This window comes from Myxine glutinosa, chromosome 7, assembly GCF_964187855.1.
Source record: "Myxine glutinosa chromosome 7, kmMyxGlut1.1, whole genome shotgun sequence".
NCBI lineage: Eukaryota > Metazoa > Chordata > Myxini > Myxiniformes > Myxinidae > Myxine > Myxine glutinosa.
The window spans coordinates 146,553,988-146,578,055 of record NC_136267.1 but is presented as its reverse complement, the minus strand read 5'-3'; the positions used below and the strand labels follow the sequence as shown (position 1 = coordinate 146,578,055).

The following is a 24,068-nucleotide window of genomic DNA, read 5'->3' as shown; positions in this document are numbered from 1 at the left end:
AATACAAATCAGGGTTAGTGATAAATATTGCAATACACACAGGTGGGGGATATAACTAATGCAAACATGTAAAAGACTGCAAGGTCAAACCACCATAGACATATTTCCATACACTGTGAAGAAAAATTGAACTTGCTATAATGCCTTTTAAAATGAATTTTGTCATTTACACCACTCGCACACCCACTCACTATGGAAGTGGCAGGAATGGTCATTCCTCTTTGGGGTAACTAGCTCACAGACGATCTATGGTCGGGTCTCAATAACTTTGGGTGTGTGTCCATTGACCACATTCCTTGTGGAGAGATCGCCAGGTGGTTTAAGCATTCGAGCAAGCACTCCATTCAAAACCGTTAAGGAACGGCTGGCTTGGTAAGCACAAGCTGGCTGCTTGGTAAATGAGCACAACCCGAGCTTTCTCCCTTTCAGTTCCGTGTTGAACAGAAGGAGCAAGTTTCAAAAGTTCACTACGAAAAACGCCACGTTAGCGCCAGGAACGGTCATGTTATTAACCCAACACTTATGGCGTACCCAGAGTACATGAGATCTTCACTCAGTGAACGATCTCACACATGTCGGGATTCCTCCAAATTTCTTTATTTAGTGCTATAAGGAGCATTAGCGACTGTTTAAAAAGCTAATCATACGTGTTTGTGGTTCATAATATTCATGACTGTTCAATAATGTTCATTACTTCTGGTGGAGGCCATTGCTCCCATGAAAACGCCGTAATAAGCTATTTATATACGTTGACTCACCAGAAAACGCCTTGAGGGAAGTGGGACATTAGTAGTATTCATATTGTTTTGCAATAACATTAACAATATGCGATTATCATTAATTTTGTTATTAAAAGCGTCTTTGGAAAAACGTCACGATAAAGCTAACTTAACATGGCTATACACCTCAACACGCAACCCATTGACGGCAATGGCGGGGAAAACCTGCTCGGGGAAGAAAACCCCCTTGGGGAGGGTGGCTGATGAATGCGCTACAACCTTAATTATGTAACCCTTGGTCAATTTCAAATTTGCTGTCAGGATGATTTGGATCTTTTATAGTGCATAATCACTGCAGATGACTGACGATGAAATAGGAAGGATGAGACTCAAATGAGGAAACAATGATGGATTTGTAGTGGTTACCTTATTCACTTGTCACGGTTAACTTATCCGCATGTGATGGTTACCATTGCGATGGGTTTGGTCTAACCCACGCACACAGGCGTTTGGTTGTGTCGTCGTGACGCACGCGCGGCTGTTGGAGCCACGCCCTCCGAAGAGGGTTCTTGGTTTTATATAAGCCGTTACGACTTCCGTTCACTCGCAGTTGCTGGAGATTTCTGTACAATAAACAACCTTTTGTACCCAACGAAATGGCCTCTTCTTATAGTCTTCGGCAACCGCTAAACTGGTGACCCCGACGTGATGGCCTCTTCTTATCGTCTTCGGCAACCGCTAAACTGGTGACCCCGTTGCCCCCGAACGTATTCGGGGGCCAAATGAACACGGCAGGATTGCGACCGCAATTTCTTCCACAACACCTAAACTCGAACTGCCGGAGTTTTAGCAACGACGAGCGGCCATGTGGTTCGCGCATCACGCTCGGTTCCTCCTCTACGACTAGAGGGGCGAACCAGCTCCGGGACCCTCCGAAGGAACGCCGTTACGGGGCGTTGGCGGCACGGCTACTTCGTCGCCTTCGCGCACACAGGCCGGGCACGGCTACTTCGTCGCCTTTGCGCACACAGGCCGAGCACCGCTGCTCGTCGCCTCCGCGCACACAGGCCGAGTACTGCTGCTCGTCGCCTTCGCGCACACAGGCCGAGTACTGCTACTTCGTCGCCTCCGCGCACACAGGCCGAGTACTGCTGCTCGCCACTTCTACTACTGCTCCTACGGTGGATCCCGAGGCTGATGCTCCTGCAACTACAGCTACTACCGCTGCTCATCTCTTGCGCACGCACGGCTGCTTCGTTACCTTCGCGCGTACTGCTGCTCGCCACTCCCGCAATTCCTACTGCTGCAACTACAACTGCTACCACTGCTCATCTCTTGAGCACGCACGGCTGCTTCATTACCTTCGCGCGCACTGCTGCTCGCCACTCCCGCAATTCCTACTGCTGCAACTACAACGGCTACCGCTGCTCAGCACCCGCGGCCCAGCTCTGTTCCACCCGCGAACTACGTACACGCCCGTGGCGTGCCTTCTGGGGGGGGGGGGGGGGGGGCGCATGTAGTGGTTACCTTATTCACTTGTCACGGTTAACTTATCAGCATGTGACGGTTACCATTACGATGGGTTTGGTCTAACCCACGCATACGGGCGTTTGGTTGTGTCGTCGTGACGCACGCGCGGCTGTTGGAGCCACGCCCTCCGAAGAGGGTTCTTGGTTTTATATAAGCCGTTACGACTTCCGTTCGCTAGCAGTTGCTGGAGATTTCTGTACAATAAACAACCTTTTGTACCCAACGAAATGGCCTCTTCTTATCGTCTTCGGCAACCGCTAAACTGGTGACCCCGACGTGATGGCCTCTTCTTATCGTCTTCGGCAACCGTGAAAGGTTAAGATTCTAAATGGCTTAAAAATGTTATTTATTATAGATTCTAAATGTTATCCATTAAAAACAGGATGGATAGTCTAACAATGCCGTCCATAGCAGAGTCTGTTTCATACTTTCGTTCAAGAGGATAGGATGACCTGGGTGGGTATACCAGTTAGCAGTATGGGGATACAATAGTTAGCAGTATGGGGAGTTTGAGTTTTTTTGACTTCAGACATCAACAACCGGTTCGTGAATGACTTGGTTAAAAAAGGGTGAATGGCCAACGATGAACCGATAAAATCCACGTTCCTGTGCCACCTTCAGTTGAACGTCAGGCATTGACAGCACGTTCTCTATATTTTCATTCCAAACAGCATCATTCATCATTCCAATCACAAATTAGCACTATAGTATTAATATATCAAAATACAATGTTAAATCATGATTGCATTGAGATATTATAAACCCAGCGAACCTTCATAATCTGTTCACTTCCGGATTTTGGAGCAAGATCTGTGTCGATTGCATTTCAAAATCATAATTGCATTGAGGAATTTCTGAAACCTCCTACCAACTTTACAACACCAGCTGGGAACCCAAAACGTTCCACAGAAGGTTATTATATTTCCTTTTAGTAAAATATGCAACTGTAATGGTTACAAAATGCTTCCCCATCATGTGACCAGATCCTCAGCTCTGATTGGTGTACGCTTGTGTGGACATACGGACAGACAAACACTGTTCTAGAGGTATTGCCCAACGGGCTGAACAGTTGATGTTTTGTATCCCACTAATCGGCGAGATCTGCATCCGGACCTTAACCAAAATCTTATCGACTTGTTCTTGTCACCTAACCAACTCGTCCATTTTGTCCGAATCCGTCCATAACCTTTTGAAATATCATGCTCTCTATCGTTTTTAGACCTCGCTCTCAATGGCGAGAATCACTTAAAAAATTATAGCATTCGGATCTTCAACAAAATCGAATCAATTCGTCATTGGCAGACACCCAACGTGTCCACCAATTTTCGTCTGAATCTGTCCATAATGTCTTGAGCTATCGTGTTATACAGTATTATATCATTTTTGTGTCTTTCAATGGCGAAGAATCACTTCCCGATCCGAATCCAGATCTCGTATCCAGATCCGAATCTTCTCCAACATCAAACCAATTCGTCCTTGTCACACAGCTAACCAAGCTGTCCACCAAAGTTTGTCTGAATCCATCCATAATCTTTTGAGATATCCTGCTCATAGGCAAACAGGCAGACACACAAACAGACAGAGGTGTCAACATAACCTCCGTCCACCTTTTGTGTAAGAAGGTAAATATAACCTCGTCCACCTTTTATAACCTCTGTAAACCTTCGGTGGTGGAGGTACTTATCATAAAAATAAAAATTACAGCTCCATGTAGAAAGGGATTTTGAATAATTAAAACGAAGTGCATGATGAGTGTCGTAATAAACTGAAAAAACAAACAAAGCTGAAATGGAAAAGTTTCGTATGGAAGATTTTTGTGTGCAACTTGCAGTTCTTGAGAGCAAAAGGAATAAAGCCAAGAAGATGATTCGAAAAATTAAGAGCACGACACTTGTTTCCTTCATTGAGGAAGGAAAATGTTTCTTTCATTGAGTTTCGTGGAAGGTTTCAATTCACATTTGAACATCCCACAACAAAATATTAATAACATTTTGAGATTTAAATTTACCTTCAGAGCTGTCAAATTGCAGATATGCCATTTGATTGTCCTTTGTCATTAAGATGTTGTTAATATCTCCACCACAGATTTCTGCTTCTCTTTGGAAATATTGATGTAGAGCTGCCATGGTGATATTGCTTGGAAGTCCTTCTACAAACAACCACTTTGTCATTTGCATTGGAGTCGCCAATATATCTCGATTATGGAGCTTTCGACTTGAGCAGGCCTTTTGAAAACCTTTCCATGCTGAGAAAACAAGTGCAGGCATGGATCAACACAACACCAATTCTTATCAGTATGCCAATCATCTTCATAGTAAATAATACCAAAATACATCATTTGGTGTCTTCATAATCCAAATCGTCAGACATTGTCAAAATCGTCAGTCTTTCAGTCTGTCTTTCTGAGGATTTTTGACCGCGATACAATCGGTCGATACTTATCAAATCTCAACCAAACTTGACAGGAGGACTAACTGTCATACTCACACATTTAACAAAGTTGCCATGGATACATCAAAGTGTCCATTTCATTAAGATTTAAGTTGACAATCTTAATCAAAGCTCGGTTTAACCGTATGAAAATTAATAATTTTTCAGATGAAAATTGATGATTTTAGACGTTTGACCGAGAGTTGATCTTTGACATTTTGGCCTCAAAAATAGTTACTTTCCCCATTCAGTGAGGCACTATGCAATTGCTGTTTAATTTCAAGTTAAAAGGATGAAAATTGACAATTTTTCAGACAAAAATGTATGATTTTAGAAGTTCAACCATAAGTTGACCTTTGACCTTTTGACCTCAAAAATAATTGGTTTCCTAATTCAGTGAATCAATATGCAAATGCTGTTTCAAATTTTTGAAGTCCATCGGATGAAAAATAACGATTTTAGAAATTTGATCTCAAGATGACCTTTGACCTAAAATCAGTAGGCTTCTCAGTTGTGACTACCTCTACAGCTTAGTAGCTATTCATGATTATAGGTTTACAATTGTGACTTGGAGGTGAGTGACAAACAAGCAAGCAGACAGATTGACAGACAGACAAAAACAAGCAAACAATACTTGAAAAAATCCAATACACTTGAAAAATCTTCGAATTTTTAAATATATATTTTGTATACAGAGTCAAGGCTCGTGTAAGAGCTAACGCATTACACACGAAAACATGAACGGACCCATAACACATACAATAAACGAGAAAGAGCAATTGGAGATTGCAGACCCTCGCCAGGACATGTTTTCAGTGGTTTTTAAGGCTTTTGTGTTAAAACAAATATGGCGGCCTAACCACGTGACCAATGACATCATCATTATATTTTTTTCTCCACCAAAAGGCACGGCCCTCTTATGCGACGTCTCCCTCGGCCGGCCTCGCCCCATCGTGCCCGCTGGCTGGCAGCCCCCGGTGTTCGACGCCATCCACGGCCTGTCCCACCCTGGCGCGAGGGAATCCCAGAAACTCGTTGGGGCAAAGTTCGTCTGGCATGGCCTCCGGAAGGACGTCCGCGACTGGGCCAGGACGTGCCTCGCGTGCCAGCGCGCAAAGGTCCACCGCCACACCCAGGCACCGTTGGCCCCGTTCACGGTGCCCGAGCGGCGGTTCGACCACGTGCACGTCGACTTGGTGGGACCTCTGCCCCCCTCGCGAGGGTTCACCCACCTCCTCACCATGGTCGACCGCACCACACGGTGGCCGAAGGCCGTCCCATTGGCGGCGACATCTGCGGCGGAGCTGGTCTTTGGGCAACCACTGTGGGTACCGGGTGAATTTATCCCCGACTCCACGGCTCCTTGGTCGTGGCACAACAGCGCTCCGCCCTTCAGGAGACCGCCCGGAGGTTCGCCCAGGTGCCAAGGGCACACCACGGTTGCCCGCCTTCCCACGTCGCCCCGGAGCTTCGCACGGCAAAGTACGTGTTCATCCGGCACGACGCCCACCGGGCACTGCTACGGCCCCCGTACGACGGGCCCTTCAGCGTGTTAGAGACCGGGGACAAATTTTCACGGTCGATATCGGCGGTGCCCCGGATCGCATTTCCGTGGACCGCCTCAAGCCGGCCCACCTCGATCCGCACCACCCCCCGCCAGCGGCTCTGCCTCCGTGTTGAGGCCGCCCCCCGGCGGTCGGACCCCCGGCACCCCCGCCAGCGGCTCTTCCTTCGCGTCGGCCGGCGGTCGGACCCCCGGCACCCCCCAGCCCCGCCACCCCCCAGACCGGCACCCATCGCCAGGGGGTGTTTCGGCCAGGTCATCCGGCTTCCCCGCAAACTCACCCTTCAGGTGCGCGGGAATTCTGGGGGGGTGCGTGTGGTGGACACAAGCAAGGGGACACGAATTCAGCGCACCAGCAGGTGGCACGAACGTCCAGGCGGGGAACTGGAGGGCATGCCCCGCCTATCGACCGATCGGCCACGCCCGGGGACTAGGCGTGGCCTCGGCACATATATGCGGGCTCCAAGCTCGAGCCCGCCCAGTGCTGCAGTTTGAGCTTTCTTAATAAAGACTATTTTGGTTATCAAACGCGTTGTGGCCTACCTCTTTGGCAAGCAAGTTGTGTGCGCAGCACCACACTTCAATGTGGTTTTTTTGAAATTGAAATTCTAAAAAGACTGTTTTGATTTTGATGATTTGCGTGTGATATTTAACGGATGTTTTTATAAATGGCGCCCCCCAATTGAAGCCCTGCCCTTAGGGCGGGTACCGTTGCTCGTTATATATAATGGTGATACAACAATTTTTACTGCTTTGCTTTGAAGAACGGGAATGAAGGAGGAGGAGCGTGTTAGTATGTCTGGTTGAAGGCTTTGGGTGGTGAGGGGGCTTGAAGCCAGATTTTAATCTTACAGCCGCCATGTTGGTGCTCACCGTCACTGCGATGCGAGGCGAAAGATGCCTCAGAGCTGTCACATTCACAATCGCTATATCGTATGTACTCCCGATACGTGTATCCTTCATTGTAAAAACTACCAAGTCAAGAGTTAAATGGATTTTGAGCCGATAGGTGTTACGGCCTTGGCAAGATCGATGGAGACAGCGATCTGTTGCCTTGTCCGATTCGATCCGATCCTATTCGATTCGGTTGTTGGAGTCTGATCGGTGCAGCTGTGCAGCGATTGGTGCAGCCGTTTATGCGGCACCCGGGAAAATAACGTTATGCGGGAGTCTAAACCTGAAAATGCTGGAGGCAAAGCTGAAATTGGAAAAACAATAGAGCCTATTTTACTCCTGGAGATCCCAGGATTACCCACCCAAAATATTGTTGCGATCGGTTCAGCCATTTATGCGGTACCTTCGAACGGACGGACAGATGGACGGACAGACAGACGGACGGACATTTGGTGAATTATAGTAAGATGTAGAAAGGAAGAACTGTAAGAGATTGAATTTTTTTTTTTGAAATGGAGTGATTTGATGAGCAAATTCAAGACAGCCTTTTAAAGAGGAAGAAGAAAAGCGTGTTATAATATGCAACAGAATGCAACACTGCAGGGGAAAGTTTAAACATTTTAAAACAAAACCGTGAAAACTATCTGGGAAAATTCCCTGACGTCAGGGCGTAGGTGGATGAAGGATTCCAGAACAGGTTCAGAAGGAGGAACAGAAGAATACAAGATTGACAGCCAGGTGAGCAGAGAACGAAGGAATAGGGAGGTGTATAAGCAATTGTATTAGTACGGGAGGAGGAGCCAACTTTTTAAATTCTTTGTACATATATATATATATTTTTTTGAAGGTTAGGTGAAAGTGGATTTGAGGAAGAATGAGATAGGTTGAAGGAGTATGGTGAAAACTAGAATTGGAAAGGTATCGGCTGGAGAGGATTGAGATATGGAGGAAGGAGAGAAAACGGGCGAGGTGAGACAACAAATGGTCGCGGTCTGCGCAGAGGAGCCACGAGGAGAGAAGGAAATTATGATTAAGATTTTTTTTTTGAGTTTTTTTTTTTTTGTATTAAGACTTTAAACAAAGGGTAAGATGTTCGGGGGGAAGTATGGGGTGAAAAGAAAAAGGAAATACAGTGAAAGAATGAACGTAAATAAACAACAAAAACCACAGAGGAGACAAGGAAGCTTCGAGGGACCAGGCCCCAAACGCGGCGTTAACGAAACGACTATTACACACAGGTATGCACGATTTACAAACCGAGATCTAACTAGAAACACACAGGAGACACATACACAGAAAAATAAACAGTAGATATTTGGCAAAAACACAAACGGAAAATATTTAACTTCGATGACGTGGAGAGCTTGGAAGAACACGACCTCACCAGAGGAACCGGAAGTGGAAGTTTAAACATTTTCAAGTAATCAGGAAAAAGAACAGCAAAGCGTTTCAAAACAAACATCACATGCCAAGTCTGCTGCAAAGTTTATACAAAGCGTTGTGCTGTGCAATATTTCTCACCAATAGGTTGAAGAAAAGTAATGATAGCTGCTTTCCCATTTTTCGCATAATCCACATTAAAGTCGAGGTGACTGCGTCCACTGCTCTGTTCTATGAACGATGTAACCAATTTTAATGGTGTGTTTTCATCCAGACCTTCCAGCTTCACATGATAAGCATCAATGTCAAAGCTGGACCCATTCCGAGCCTCAATGTGAAGCTCCTTTCCATCAATCTTGTACTTGCCAGTTGCTAGAATTGTATTAACTTCTGAAACAAAGCAAAATAAAATGAGAAATAAAAGAAGAATATACAACACGATTTGAACATTGAACAGTGTTCTAGCTTTTTATGTATCAAAGGTTTAATGACTCATCAGGAACTCCAATAGTGGTTTTGAACTCAGGACCTTATGATATTGAGCCAGCCACCTGAACTGTTCAGCCAACACCAGGCGAATACTCCTAACCTTCAGGATATTTTGCAGTAGCACATGCTTCCTTCAGCAAAAAGGTGGTAGTTAGAGAGTTTACTCAGTCTGTGAGGTTGGTGGTTCGATTTCGATCCTGGACGAGTCATACCAAAGACTTTAACTCGAAAAGAGAATTTGACACAGACACGTTGAAAGATATGCCTTCACCAATGTTAGATGTAAACGTCAAGCCACTGTAACATTTGATCCCAAATAAAGGTTACATTAAAAAACAAAGGTGTTGCATGTATTCTCTCGTGTTCTCACGTGTTTTAGCTTGTTCTCGCTTGTTCTCGCTTGTTATCTCTTGTTCTCACGTGTTATCTGTTATCTCTTGTTCTCACTTGTTATCTTTTGTTCTCTCTTGTTCTCTCGTGTTCTCTCATGTTCTCTCTTGTGTCCCGTGTTCTCCCTTGTTCTCTCGTGTTCTCTCGTGGGCACTGTTATTACACCTCCCAAATCCCAGGAGTACCTCTGGCTACGACTTCCCCTCTTTTCCCAAATCATGCTTGTCTATGTGTTGTAACGTCCTTCCAACAGTGATGACTCCATCTTTATCTCTCTCTCAAATGACATGGACAAACTTTTAACCACTCATCCCAACTATCTCTTCCTCCTATGTGGTGATTTCAATTGTCAACATGCCACTTGGCTTGGTGTTGGCACCTCTCTCACCTGCCATGGCTCTTCAGCAAAGGACTATCGTGACTCCATGGGACTGACCTACATTTGAAATATTGTGCTATATTATCGTTTTTGGCCCAATCAATGGTGAAGAATCACGTGAAAATATAAATCTCGCAACCGGATCCTCACCAACATGGAACCAATTGGTCCTTGTCACGCACACAACCTACCCACCAAGTTTCATCTGAATCCATCCATAACTGTCCAATTGTGGACAACTGTTCCTTCAAAATAATGCTCGATAACAATTGCTTGCTTAGCAAGTGATCACATCTGAAGTTTTCATTACATGTTAAAATTGTCTTATTTGCATATTGGGGGTAAAGACAAAAAGGTGCAGAGGTAGCGCACATACTTTTGAGTTGTCTATCCTTCGTTGGTATTCCACCTGATCAGTTGGTGAACAATAAATATCCCATGATGTCTGTGAACGAGTTATTGCTAAAATGGGAATTCCTGCACTAACCTCCAGAGGGCATCAGTGGCAGAACCGCGGACAAGAGAGAATGGTGTGCACACATATGCGCAAACTCGTAGCTAACTGACTCACGATTCAACATGCATGCAACAAACAAATTAGTCACACGTGTTTCGCTGATGTTTTATCATTTACAATGAATGTGCAAAAGTTTTCAAAAGTGCTATCAGGAGATATTATGCACATTATATACTTATGAGGTACAACGCTAAACTTATACAAAAAATATTTTAAATTTTCAAAAAAATTAACACGAAAAATACAACGGACGTGCCTGTACCGAGCAACTTTGGTGTGAATAATGTGCAATCAGGAAAACTACCAAATACCCCCTCTCTCCTCCTCTTGTCTCCTGCACTCTTTATTATATGTTCTATGTGCGGTTCGGGTGCTGGTGTTGGCTTAGCAGTTAAGGTGCTGGCTTGGGATCCTCGGATCCTGGGTTCGAATCCCGGTCTACGGCTGAATTAATGCCACGGGGGTTGACTCAGCCTGTCATCCTTCCAATGTCGGCAAATTGAGTACCAGTTCACTGGTAATTCCCTGTGTGTCGCAAGAGGCGACTAACAGGGTTGGTGGCAGGAAGGGCATCCGGCTGTAAAACATTGCTTCAAAATGCGGACCATGGTGCCTGAAAAAGGCCAACCCCCTGCTCTGCGGGGAAAAATGGCCTCTGAAGGTGGTACTACTATGTGTTAGCTCTTACATGAGCCTCGACTTAGTATACAAAAAAGAATAATGTTTCAGATATAAATCATTAAGAAATGGTGCTTTCTTTTGAGCAGTATTTTATAGGGCACACAAATTAAAATTTACCACATTTTTGAAAACATTTGCCAAAAACCTATTTGTGGTGGAGCACCTACCTTCAGCAGTCTGGCAAGTCAGTAGCATGGTGTTCCGTTTGAGGGTAAACAACTCAACACGATGATGCAAAATACCCTCAAAGAGGAGTTTCTGCTTTTCCCCATCAATGCCATCACAATGAATCAGAATATCGTTTTCACCTGTGAATGAAGACAATATAAATTTACCATAAACTCATTGATTTGACACATGATCTTGCTCATAAGCAGAGTGAAATATCGTGTGCATTAAACTAGATTTTGCATCGAATAAAGTGAAAAAAATTGTAAAAAAGCTAAACATTTCTGGGTGTCCCGCAACTGGCAAGAGATAAGCGGATGAATATGCATCTAAGTAAAACTCATCAAAATTACCAACCAGCCAACCCAGAACCAAACTCTTGTCTGGCACTAATATAACATGAGGTGCAGTATCACATCATTTGCATGGAGCAGCAAATACAGAACTATAAATAATCTCAAAATGCCATCCTAAAGTTTCCGCTTTGCACTTAAACTAAACTTGATGAAAACGACAGTGAAAAAAATTTGTACATTTTATTCATTTGTGTTCTCCCTCTTCTCATAATAAAGCTTTGTTAAAGATTTGATGGCAAAACCTCAATTGGTTAAAAAAAGGTTATGGCCTGCACAGTCTCACTGATGCTCAATGGTAAATAAATAAAGAAACACAAACGATGAAAAAAAAAACATGGGGCGTTTCACACTTGACACACTCTGGCGGGGCTAATTAGGCTATTTATAGTCACGATCATCTTGCCCTTTCACATTTTGACCCATTTTTTTCATCATTTTTATTATTTTCTCCATATTATCATAATAAAGGTTTAAAAAACAATTATGACAAAAGCTCAAATGGTAAAAAAAAAAGTTATGGCCTCGACACACACACACCACACACACCACACAACCCACACACACCACACACACACCACACCACACACCACACACACACAATTGCAAACCTCGTCTCCCGCTGTGTGGGGGGAGGGGGACGGGTTAATAATTGTTAAGTGTGCTAAGATGTACAGGAGTCAGACAGGGATGCATGCTGTCTCAACTTGTAATGGACTGGGTATTAATGAGGACTACAGAACATGCCAGATGTGGCACAGACTGGTCTCAGGGTGACCATCTGGAGGAACTCAGCATTGCAAATGATGTCTGTTTGCTATCTGTCACCAAGGGAAGTTCACAAGAGAGAGTAAATAGGCTCCAGGAGTATTACCTCCAAGTCGGACTGAAAATCAACACGAACAACATGGAGTGTGAGATTACTTGCAGCAGACAACAATCATGATGTCATGTGCAATGACTTGGGCACACGAGATGTCGACAAGATCATGAATCGAGGGTCCATGTTTATTGTAACAGGAAGGGTTTGGGGGAGTAGGTATACTCAGATGTTCGGTACTCAGACCTGGTCGAATACAGTGGAGAAGGAGCTGAGGGACCGAGAAACCACCTGGACTGCAATCAGTCAGTGGGCCCAAGACAGACAAAAGCGGTGCAAGTTCCTCAAGAGACTCCATATGTTGTCAGGCTTGGATAGGGATCTAAAGCAAGTGAGCAAGTACTTGAGGGGTGTCGAGGATTTCTGTTTTATATTGTTGTTGACATGGCTGCCGATTCAATCCCGCTCTAACATTCGCAAAAGGAATGACTTGAAGGCAGATCTCAAGTTTTCACAACAACAGGTACTAGTTTGGCTCGCTTGCCAATTAGCTGTGCCAAGGCCAACTGAAGTTGAGATTTTTTTTAACTTCGGAACTTAGAGGTCAGCCCATTTATGTACTGTGGGCCAAAGTGGTCTCCAGAAACTCAAACTAAGGCTTGTGTGAAAATATCCCCCATGAAAATGGACTGGCTTAGCAGTCCACGATGGGATTAAATTATTTTTGTTTGTTTTTTTGAACAATGGGTGAACATGATTTTTGTCTTCACTGTAAAAAAAAACCGCGGCAGGGATTTTCGAAGCTCCACACGGTCTCCACGTTTTTCGAAGTTAAGTCTGTTCACAATTGTATTTTGTCGAAACTGTATTTATCTTTCGGTGTGTGAAGTTATTGTGTGCAACTTTGGTTGTTTCTCGGTGTTTATCTTTCATAAATTGATCGTCTGTTTGCCGTGTCGTGTCTTGAGGCCTTGTACAGTGTGCACTGTACAACCTTGAGGCTTTGTTTTTCTCTCAGCGGTCCGTCTTTTGTGATCCAATAACTTTCGTTCTCTGTATTCCCAGTCTTTTCACCCATAGCCTACTTCCTTGTGTAAATCTCAACTCAAAAAAAAAAAAAAAAAAAAAAAAATTCCCTTCTCTGTTCTCATTCGTTTATTCATTCTTATTCGTTCGTTCGTTCTTCGACCACGTGTTTCTCCCCCATTTCCCCAGATAGTTTTCACTCATTAACCTTCAATGTTTACACTTTCCCCTCAAGTTATGTATTCCGTCATATTTTATAACACCTTTTTCTTCTTCTTCTTTAAAAGGCTGCTTTCGACTTGCTCACCAAATCAATTCATCCCAAAAAAAATATCCATCTCCTATAGTGCCTTTTTTCTACATTCCCTAAACTCTCCTGCACTCCATCCTCCATCCAGCGTCCTTAAACGTATTTTTAACTCGAAGGTCACAAGAAACTCATTTTGCAATAAATGTTCGTTTCCCATAAATCGTACACTTTCAAAAATCCAATCTCACCCCTCCCCTCCAAATCTTCCCCATAACCCCTCCCCTCCAAATCTTCCCCATCACCCCTCCCCTCCAAATCTTCCCCATCACCCATCCCTTTCAAATCTCCCCCCTTGCCCCCTCCCTCCTAAACTACCCCCTCACCCCTCCCCGCCAAGACGCCGCCTCGCCCCTCCCCTCCTAGACTCCTGCCTCACCCATCCCCTCCAAATCTCCCCCATATCCCATCCCTTTCAAATCCCTCCCCTTGCCCCTTCCCTCCCAAACTCCCCCCTCACCCCTCCCCTTCAAATCTCCCCACCCTCATTGCTTCTCAATTTCCCCCCTCTCACTCCCCCTCCTCAAAGCGTCCTCCCCGCTTCTTCCCCCTTCAAACTCTCACCTCCATCTCCCCCAACCTTCTGCCTCGCTCTTCCCCCTCCTCAAATAACACCTCATTGTGGCTCACCCAATCACCATCAAACCTTTTGTCCGCCCCATCCTTCCCTTTCTCCGAGCTATTCTGAAATCTCTGACACACCTTCAACAGCTCTCCCTACCTCTTCCACCTCCTCCACATCTTACCCTACCCCTCCTCCCCCCTGTTCTGTATCTGATGCTCCCCCTTCCTCTTCATTAACGGTATGGACCTCAAACATCCGGGGCCTTCGTTCAAACTTAACTGATCTCTCCATACAGGTTGCTTCTGTCAAACCAGACGTGATCTGCTTAACAGAAACTTTCCTCCTTTATGATGTCTCTGATTCCATAGTATCTCTCCCGGGCTACTCCCTCCTCCGGTATGATAGACCTGAGCCTCGTCCTGGAGGCGGGGTTGCTATCTTTATCAAAAACTCTCTTCCTCACTCGCCTTGCACTGCACTCTCTCCACCCCACCCCCAGGAATACCTCTGGCTACGGCTTCCCCTTCGCTCCCACCTCTTGTTCATATGTGTGTTGTACCGTCCACCAAACAGTGATGACTCCATCTACATCTCGCTGTCTGATGATATGGACCAACTTCTATCTACTCATCCCAACTCTCTCTTCCTCATATGTGGTGATTTCAACTGTCATCATGCCAGTTGGCTGGGTGTGGGTACCTCTCTCACCAGCCATGGCTCCTCAGCAAAGGACTTCTGCGACTCACTGGGACTGACACAATCTGTCAATTTCCCGACCCGGATCTCAGTCAACGGAACATCTTCTCTTCTGGACTTGGTTATGACTAACTTCCCTGAAAATGTCTGCTGCTCTTCTTCTGCTCCGATCGGATCATCTGATCATGTCCTTGTTAAAGTGGACATCTCTCTGACCATCCTCAGGGAGCCTGCTCAGCGTCGACGAGTCTGGCATTTCACTCAGGCCAACTGGCACGGTCTTCAAGCAGCCATCAATCATCTGGACTGGTCTCCCATCTCTACCACCTCTGACATCAACTCATCCTGGGAATTCTTCCAAAGTAAATTGCTCTCTCTGATGCACAGATTTATCCCATCTCGTCTTCAGTTGTCATACCCTTCCTCCCGTCCATGGTACACGGAATCTTGTGGTGAGGCTGTTGCCCAGAAACAACTTGCCTTCGTCTCCTGGAAAGCAAATCCAACGGAAGGAAATCTCATTTCCTTTCACAAAGCCCGAAACAAGTGTGTGTCCACCCTCAGGAGAGCCAGGAAACAATATCTCTCCGTTCTCAAGACCGAACTCTCTTATCTGTCTCCCTCTTCCAAATCCTGGTGGCGTCTGGTCAAATCCGTTTCTGGTGTTTGTTCCCCCTCCATCCCCTCCCTTACCTCAAACGGCTACACAGCTGACTCCGCACGTGAAAAAGCTGAATGCCTCAACTCTGTGTTTGCCTCTAAATCTTGTGTCCCAAACCCATCCCTCTCTGTACCCACCATACCCAGTCGTACCCTGCTGCTCCTGGACTCCGTGTCCTTTCCTCCTGACAAGGTGGAAAAGCTTCTGTCAACCCTCGACTCTGATTCTGCAACTGGACCCGACGGCATCAGCCCACGGGTCCTAAAATCCTGCTCTGCTGCTCTATCTCACCCTCTCTCTGTTCTCTTCACCCTCTCTTTTGCTCAAGGTCAACTGCCATCTGCTTGGAAATCAGCCAACATCACCGCTTTGCACAAAAAAGGTGCAAAAACAGATCCTAGCAACTACAGACCAATCAGCCTTCTCCCAATTATCAGCAAAGTCATGGAATCCATCATTGCTTCGGATATGAAATCTTTCCTCTTCTCCAATGGCTTGATCTCTGATCATCAATTTGGTTTCAGACCAGGTCACTCTACTCTGGACATGCTGCTTCTGCTGTCTCAACAATGGATGGAGGTCCTCAATGCCAAACAGGAAATTAGAGCTGTCTCCCTCGACATATCACGTGCCTTCGACACGGTCTGGCACCCCGCTCTGCTCACCAAACTCTCCTCCTTTGGTATCCATGGAAATCTCCACGCATGGCTGGCGGACTTCCTCTCTAGTCGTCGTCAACGTGTGGCCCTGAATGGGTTTCTCTCATCTCCTCTTCCTGTTCAGGCTGGAGTTCCCCAAGGCAGTGTTCTGGGCCCCGTGCTTTTTCTGGTCTTCATCAATGATCTCTCTGACTCTCTCGAAAATCCTCTCTATCTCTTTGCTGATGACTCCACTCTCTGCCGCTCCATTCCTCTTCCCTCAGATCGGCAGTCTGCTGCCTCCTCACTCTCTGAAGACCTGGACAAAATCACAGACTGGTCAAACAAGTGGAACATGTCTTTCAATCCTGACAAATCTCACACTCTTACTATGTCTCTCCGAAAAGATCGACTGGACAACCCTCCCATCTACTTTCTCAACAATCCTCTCCAAGAAGTTCTGTCGCTCAAGATTTTGGGTCTCACTATCTGCCATGATCTTTCTTGGGAAAACCACATTTCCAAGCTGGCCTCCAAAGCCAGTCGCCGACTGGGCATCCTCCGTCGTGCGAAGTCCTTCCTCGGCACACCTGAGCTCCTCACCACATACAAGGCTTTCATCCGCAGCTCAATGGAATACTGTTCTCCCCTATGGGCCGGTGCTCCTGCCTCACACCTAGCTCGGCTTCACGCTGTTGAAACCAAAGCTTTCAGAATTATTGGAATCTCCCGCGATGAAGCTATCTCTGAGGGCCTTTCACTCACTCACCGCAGGCAGGTAGGTGGTCTTTCTGTCTTCTACCGACTCCTCTCCGGCCTTGCACCCCCAGCTCTCTCTGTGCTCTGTCCCCCAAATATTCCTACAGGTCGCACAAGATCTGCCAGCAACCCTCTGATGGTTAAACTGCCGAAATCTCGGCTCTCTGCTCACCTTCACTCTTTCATTCCTCTTTTCTCCCGCCTCTGGAACAAACTCCCTCACTCCCTTCAATCCCACTCCTCCCTCCAGGTCTTTAAAACAGCTGTTCACCACCATCTCTTATCTTCCCCCATCCAAAACCTTGATCTTTTCTACCCCCGCTAATTCACCCCAGATCCACCTTGTTTGGAATTCCAACTTCTTTCCTGGAAGTCCTGGCAGTGTCCATATGTTTTATACCTCTCCCACCGCCCCCTTCCCACGCCCCCCCCCCCCCAAAGCCCTCGCCCTCTCTCAGATCTCTCGATGTCTCCATGTCTCTCGGTCCCTGCTCTCAAATGTTGTGTTTGTGTCCTTCCCCCTCTCTCCCCATCTTGTCTACCGCTCCCTATGTTATATGTTTTATGTGTCGGTTTGTCTTTCTGTGTGATTAATGTTCGCTCTTTCACGAGCCTCGACCTTGTATACAAAACAAAAAAAAAAAAAAAAAAAAAAAAAAAAAAAAAAAAAAAAAAAAAAAACCGTATCCATTTTTATTTCTATTCTCCAAATTTAACTCTTCCACAAGGATTTTCGATATTAAAACAATGCCATCTGTGAACTGAAGGTGGTTTAGTCTTCCTCTGCTGACAGTTACTGCTTTATTTTCCCAATTCAGCTGATGGAACACTCTTCCTCGGCCTGCAGTCAACAATTTGTGAGAGAATGATTTGGCTTGTCTGAAATATCTTATAAAATTGATATTGCCACGATTCTGGTGCAGTTTGAAGATTACGATACGACCATGATAGGCTTCAAAATAAATTGTAAATGATATTGTTATGTCGGGGGGGGGGGGGGGGGGGGGGGAGGATAGAGGAATATCTAGGGACAGGTAGGTCCGAATAGGTCGGTGATCAATTGTCGTGATAGGGAATCTACCTGAAATAAGTTCTATGTGCAGCCCGGATGTCGGTGAAAGTCGTATCTGTGTCCCCTTCACGAGGGGGTGGGGCGTGCAATGTAGTGCAGGGATTATGGATAAAATTCCTTTGTTTGTCATTCCCTCTGTCGCCAATCCAGTGTCCATTATGGCAAAGCACTCATATAGACACTTACAGTCACGTGAAAAAGTAAGTACACCCCGTGTAAAGTTTTGACTTTTTCAACATATTTCAACATACAGCTATTTGATCTTCATTTCAACAATATTGACAGATAAAGGTGATATAATATAACAAATATCATGAAACATTTACATTTTGTAGTCCATTATATAATTTAAATAAACATAAATGCAAATTTCGCATGTGGAAAAAGTAAGTACACCCCCACATGTATCACTACTTCAAATACCTAAAATTAGAATCAGGTGCACCAGCTCAGGTGCAAATGATTAGAACATCGTTAGAGAGGATCTTGCAGGAACCTGTCTTATTTAAACCTCAGACATTTAGTTTGGTTTGCTCTTTGTTGTTGAAGTGTGCGGCGTCACCATGCCTCGACCAAAAGAGGTCTCTGAGGCCTTCAGAATGAAGGTTATAGGTGCCTACGAGTCTGGGAAGGGATTTAAAAAGATGTCCAAACAATTTGAAATCAATCATTCGACTGTCGGGAAGATCATCTACAAGTGGAGAAGATTCCAAACAACTGCCAACTTGTTCAGGCCAGGCCGCCCCAGCAAGTTCAGCCTGAGAGCAGACCGCAAGATGCTGAAAGAAGTCTCTAAGAACCCCAGAATGTCATCACGGGACCTACAGGTAGCTCTTGCCACTGTTGATGTCAAAGTGCACGAGTCTACCATTAGAAAGAGGCTGCACAAATTTGATCTACATGGGAGGTGTGCCAGGAGGAAACCTTTCCTTTCCAGAAAGAACATCAGGGCAAGACTAAAGTTTGCCAATGAACACCGAGGCAAAGACCAGCACTTCTGGAACAATGTGCGCTGGACAGATGAGTCAAAGGTAGAGCTATTTGGCCACAGTACCAAAAGACATGTTTGGTGAAAACCAAAGACAGCATTTGACCACAAGAACCTGATACCAACTGTAAAGCATGGTGGTGGAAATATTATGGTTTGGGGCAGCTTTGCAGCATCAGGGCCTGGGCAGCTCACCATCATACAGGGTGACCCCAAAAAACCTCCCACATCACCTGATCCGGAAACATTTCCCTCAGCACTTGCAATGATCTTCGAGCTGTGTGTGCCGTAGCTCCATCTTGCTGAAACCACACATCGAGTTCTTCAAGGTCAAGGTGTTCGAGTTGTGGCCTTAGAAAGTTTTCGAGCATATCAATGTAACAGTCAGAAGTTATGGTAACAGTTACACCACCCTCTTCAAAGAAATAAGAACCCACGATGCCAACATCGGCAACAGCGCACCACACAGTCACTCGATTGGAGTGCAACGGTCTTTCGTGTAGCATGCGAGGCTTGTCTTCAGAGCAATAGCTAAAATTTTGTTTATTTACAGAGCCACTCAAATGAAAATGAGCTTCGTCACTGCACAAGAGAACAGCATCTTCCGGAACACGTTGCAGAATGTTCTCGCATAACTCCCTGCGGCTTATCCAGTCTCTCGCATTGAGTTCTTTCACAACCGTCATTTTGTATGGTTGGAAGTGGAGGTCTTTGTGTAGGATTCTCCTTGCAGTTTCCCGGGATATCCCTACAGCTAAAGCATGCTTTCACGCAGAACGTCTCGGAGACTGCACAACAGATCGCCTCAATGCTTCAATATTCTCAGGCGTACGAGCGCTCCTAGGTCGACCAGGTGATTTTCTTTTTAAAGCTGAGCCTGTTGCCCTGAAATTCCCAACCCACTGCAAGATGGTTTTCCGATCTGGAACGTTTTGGTTCCGTGGAATACTGAAACGTCTTCGAAAGGCCCTCTGCACGGCGATCACGGAACGGTTGTTTGTGAAGAACGCTTCGACAGCGAACGCACGGTGTGCTCCCGACCACGCCATGTTGGCGACTGAGGACGGTTGGGGTTGGGCTACCAACAGACCCTAGCCCCGCCCCTCCCACCTCACTACTGCCAGTGCTACAGCCTTTCGAAATGTGGGAGGTTTTTTTGGGTCACCCTTGTATAATCCACTATGAATTCTTCATTGTACCAGAGGGTGCTTGAGGATAATGTGAGGCCATCTGTCGGAATGTTGAAGCTCAACCAAAGGTGGACCTTGCAACATGAAAACGACCCTAAACATACCAGGAAATCCACCAAGGAATGGCTGAAAAGAAAGAAATGGAGGGTTCTGCAATGGCCAAGTCAAAGCCCGGATCTAAATCCCATCGAGATGTTGTGGGGGGATTTGAAACGACCTGTGCATGCACGAAACCCCTCAAACATCACACAGCTGAAAGAATTCTGCATGGAGGAATGGGCAAAAATTTCTCCCAGTCGATGTCAGAGACTGGTAGACAGTTATAAGAAACGCCTACTTGAGGTTGTTTCTGCCAAAGGGGGCAATACCACCGATTAGAGCCAAGGGTGTACTTACTTTTTCCACATGCAACATTTGCATTTATGTTTATTGAAATTATACAATGGACTACAAAATGTAAATGTTTCATGGTATTTGTTATATTATATCACCTTTATCTATCAATATTGTTGAAATGAAGATCAAAAAGATGTATGTTGAAATATGTTGAAAAAGTCAAAACTTTACATGGGGTGTACTTACTTTTTCACGTGACTGTAGATAGGTCCCTTAGTGCACACATTAATTAAATCCCCTCCCTTACAAAAAGACTTTGGAAGAAAACATACAGGAAGCCAGATCGGGGCACCGCCGCATGTGGCCGCAGCCAGCCACACCACCAGCTGGCCGAGCTACGAGCATTGGGCAGGGCAGGCTATAGCCACACCCAGGGAACGTGTGATTGGTTGAGGCGGAAGGCACAAACATTCGGCCAATCAGAGCAGAAGGCGCCAAATGACCATTTAGAAACAGGTCGCTAGTTGGAGGACAAGCGCGAGCGACGTGAAAAGGCGGGAAAGATCACAAAGATGAGAGGAACGGATTGTTAACGCGCCAGAATTGACGTCAGACCAGGGTTGACAAAACGTCACGCTCGTGGGCATTTTAGTCAGTTCGTGCTGGTCTGTTCGTTCTGAGTTCTTCGTGGGAGGCTCTTCGTTCTTCATTGGAGGCTCTTCGTCCTGGGTCTGTGCTTGTGCTTCACGCGTTGGTGGATTGGCTTCACTGGTTCTTCTTCCCTGCGTTCCTCCCTGTTGGTCGTTGGCGTCTTCCCTGAACCTTTGTGGTGCTTTTGGTTCTTCGTGGTGCTTTTGGTGCTTTGGTGCTTGGAGCGAGGCTGGTGCTCGGAGAGAGGCTCGGTGCTGTGAGCGAACGGGAGCTCGTGTGCGACCGACGAGGGGCGAGCAGACGAGGCCGCTGAGCGGGTGGCTCGGGGCCGAGCAGAGCATGGGCGAGGCGGACGGAGGCTTCTTCGTGCCAGCATCGGAGTCGGACATAGCCGCGTTGGACGACGGACACACCATACAGACAGATAAGACGCACCACATCTCACACAAATACATGACGATTCTTTGATTTAATTCATCTGCTTTGTCCTGTTGTCAAGTCTGGTATGGGGACGTCCCGATTTAGGACATTTATTTACTGGCGCGTTATTTTCCTGTCCCACTAATAATTGCAAATAAACCCTTGCATTATTTTCTTTCATTCCAAAATCCTGTGTCCGTTTTGAGTTCATTTCCTCCAGGATCGGAGCTGCCATCGGATCGCTACAGGTTTGCGCTTGCCGCTTCTTCCTCTTCATTCTTCTGCCCGCGCTTTTATAGTCGAATCCGTAATTGATCGTCGCATCAAGTAAAGCCGTTCAGTCATCCACGGTCCTACGGTATTAACCGAGGGTTTCGCCTGACAATATTGTTACAACAAATTTTGTACAGTGAAATAACCACAGAAACTCATGCCATGCAGTGTTGGGAAAATTATTTTTCAAATCAAAAATATGATCAAAAACATTTTCTATGTCTCTCCGAAGAGACCGACTGGACAACCCTCCCATCTACCTTCTCAACAATCCTCTCCAAGAAGTTCTGTCACTCAAGCTTTTGGGTCTCATTATCTGCCATGATCTTTCCTGGGAAAACCACATTTCCAAGCTGGCCTCCAAAGCCAGTCACCGACTGGGCATCCTCCGCAACCCACTCCTCCCTCCAGGTCTTTAAAACAGCTGTTCACCACCATCTCTTATCTTCCCCCATCCAAAACACTGATCTTTTCTACCGCCGTTAATTCACCCCAGATCCACTTTTTTGAAATATCAACTTCTTTTCTGGAAGTCCTAGCAGTATCCATGTGTCCAACTATTAGTGTCCAACTAAACTATTCAACTATTCGTATTAACTAGCAGTGTCCAACTATTATGATAAAAAAGTGACAGAGTGGTTATGCGGTTAGCTTGAAACCAGCAGATGAAGGTTCACTTCCTTTCTTTTAAAATAATTTTAAGATATGATGGGTTTTCAAATGTATGGAAAGTGGGAGGTGTTCCGTATATTCATTCAGGGTTGTATAAAGGTAAGCTCAAGGTGTTTGGTTCTCGTTTTGAAGAGAAAGCCTCTCAGATAATAAATATTAAAATAATTGTTGCTGCAAATGAAATTATAGACCCAATAGAAGATAAAACATTTCGTGTTGAGTAAGCATCTGGGTAGTCAGAGTATCGACGAGGTATTCCTGCTAACCCTAAGAAATGTTGTGGGAAGAAAGTGAGATTTACCCCCGTAAATATAACTCAGAAGTGAATTTTATCCCAGGTTTTGTTAATTGAGTATCCGGAGAAGAGAGGAAATCAGTGTATGTTCTTTGCTGTTGTACTTGTGTGCTTCCCTCTCTCTCTCCCCCATCTTGTCTCCCGCTCCCTTTATCTTATGTTTTGTGTGTCCGTTTTTTGTGTGATTTCTGTTAGCTTTTACATGAGCCTCGATCTTGTATACAAAAATTAACTAGAGGTTCCAGGGAACCTGAACTTAACTGGGTCAAGTCATGTCATAGGTTACGACGAGGACATTTTTCGGACATCGTCAAAACCCGTAATATATGTGTTGAGGTTTGTTACATACTGTCTACACACCAAGTTTCAGCCTTCTAGCTACATTAGGAAGTACCAGATTAACAAAAATTTATTTTTCAATATGGCCGCCCTGCCGCGCCCATTTTTGGGCGTGCCCAAATGCAATCCCAAACTAGTTTATGTCTTAAAGATGCTGCATAACAAGTTTCATCAAATCTCATCAATATTTGTGACTTTTAGAGCATAGACGTCGAATTGTTTACAGACGACAGACAGACAGACGGACGACGAACGACGGACACTGTGTGTGGACAAAAACTCAGCTGGACATAGTCCAGTTGAGTTAAAAAGAAAAAAAAGCTTGAGAGAATGAATGAGGGTGAAGTGATGGGAAGAATTGCTTACCCTTTTTTGTAGAGGGCTCGTCTCGCTCTTCAGACAAAGCAAAATGTTCCGCAGTGAAGATACTCTCTTCTAAATCGAGTGAGTGAATTGACGCTGACTTCATGATATTGGCACTGTTGTCTTGCTTCTACAAAGTAAACATTTCCTCAATGATTATGTCAGTTTTCAAATGGGATAAAATGAATTTCATTCAAAACAGTTAATTATATTTTTAACAAACGTCCAATGAGTTTTCACCACGGTCTGATCTGATCTGTCACATGACAATGAAAATCTTTGCGGTGCCACGTTAGTGTTTTCTTTGGACTCTCTGGACCAGTTATGGCAAATTTTGGCATTGCGACCAAAGTGCTGGTGACAATCACCCCGAATTATCAAAAATGCCCATGGAATATTTAAATGCTGGTATAGCCAAAGGAACTGTTAAAACTGAACTTGCTGGTTATTTTCCCAGTGCGACCTGTGATTATAAAAAAGCTTTCATGTCGCTGCCATGCTTA

General features: G+C 45.3%; 1 protein-coding gene across 1 annotated transcript in view; it reads right to left on the bottom strand.

Moving 5' to 3' along the window:
• The window catches only part of LOC137430887 (uncharacterized), a 42,755-nt gene that overhangs the window by 806 nt on the left and 17,881 nt on the right, over positions 1–24,068 (bottom strand). The window contains exons 7-10 of the mRNA XM_078781174.1: positions 23,569–23,695; positions 11,141–11,281; positions 8,659–8,907; positions 4,258–4,494 (exon numbers count right to left, since the gene is read on the bottom strand). Of these exons, the coding sequence (XP_078637300.1) occupies positions 4,258–4,494; positions 8,659–8,907; positions 11,141–11,281; positions 23,569–23,695 (754 nt within the window). The remainder of the gene's footprint in view (positions 1–4,257; positions 4,495–8,658; positions 8,908–11,140; positions 11,282–23,568; positions 23,696–24,068) is intronic.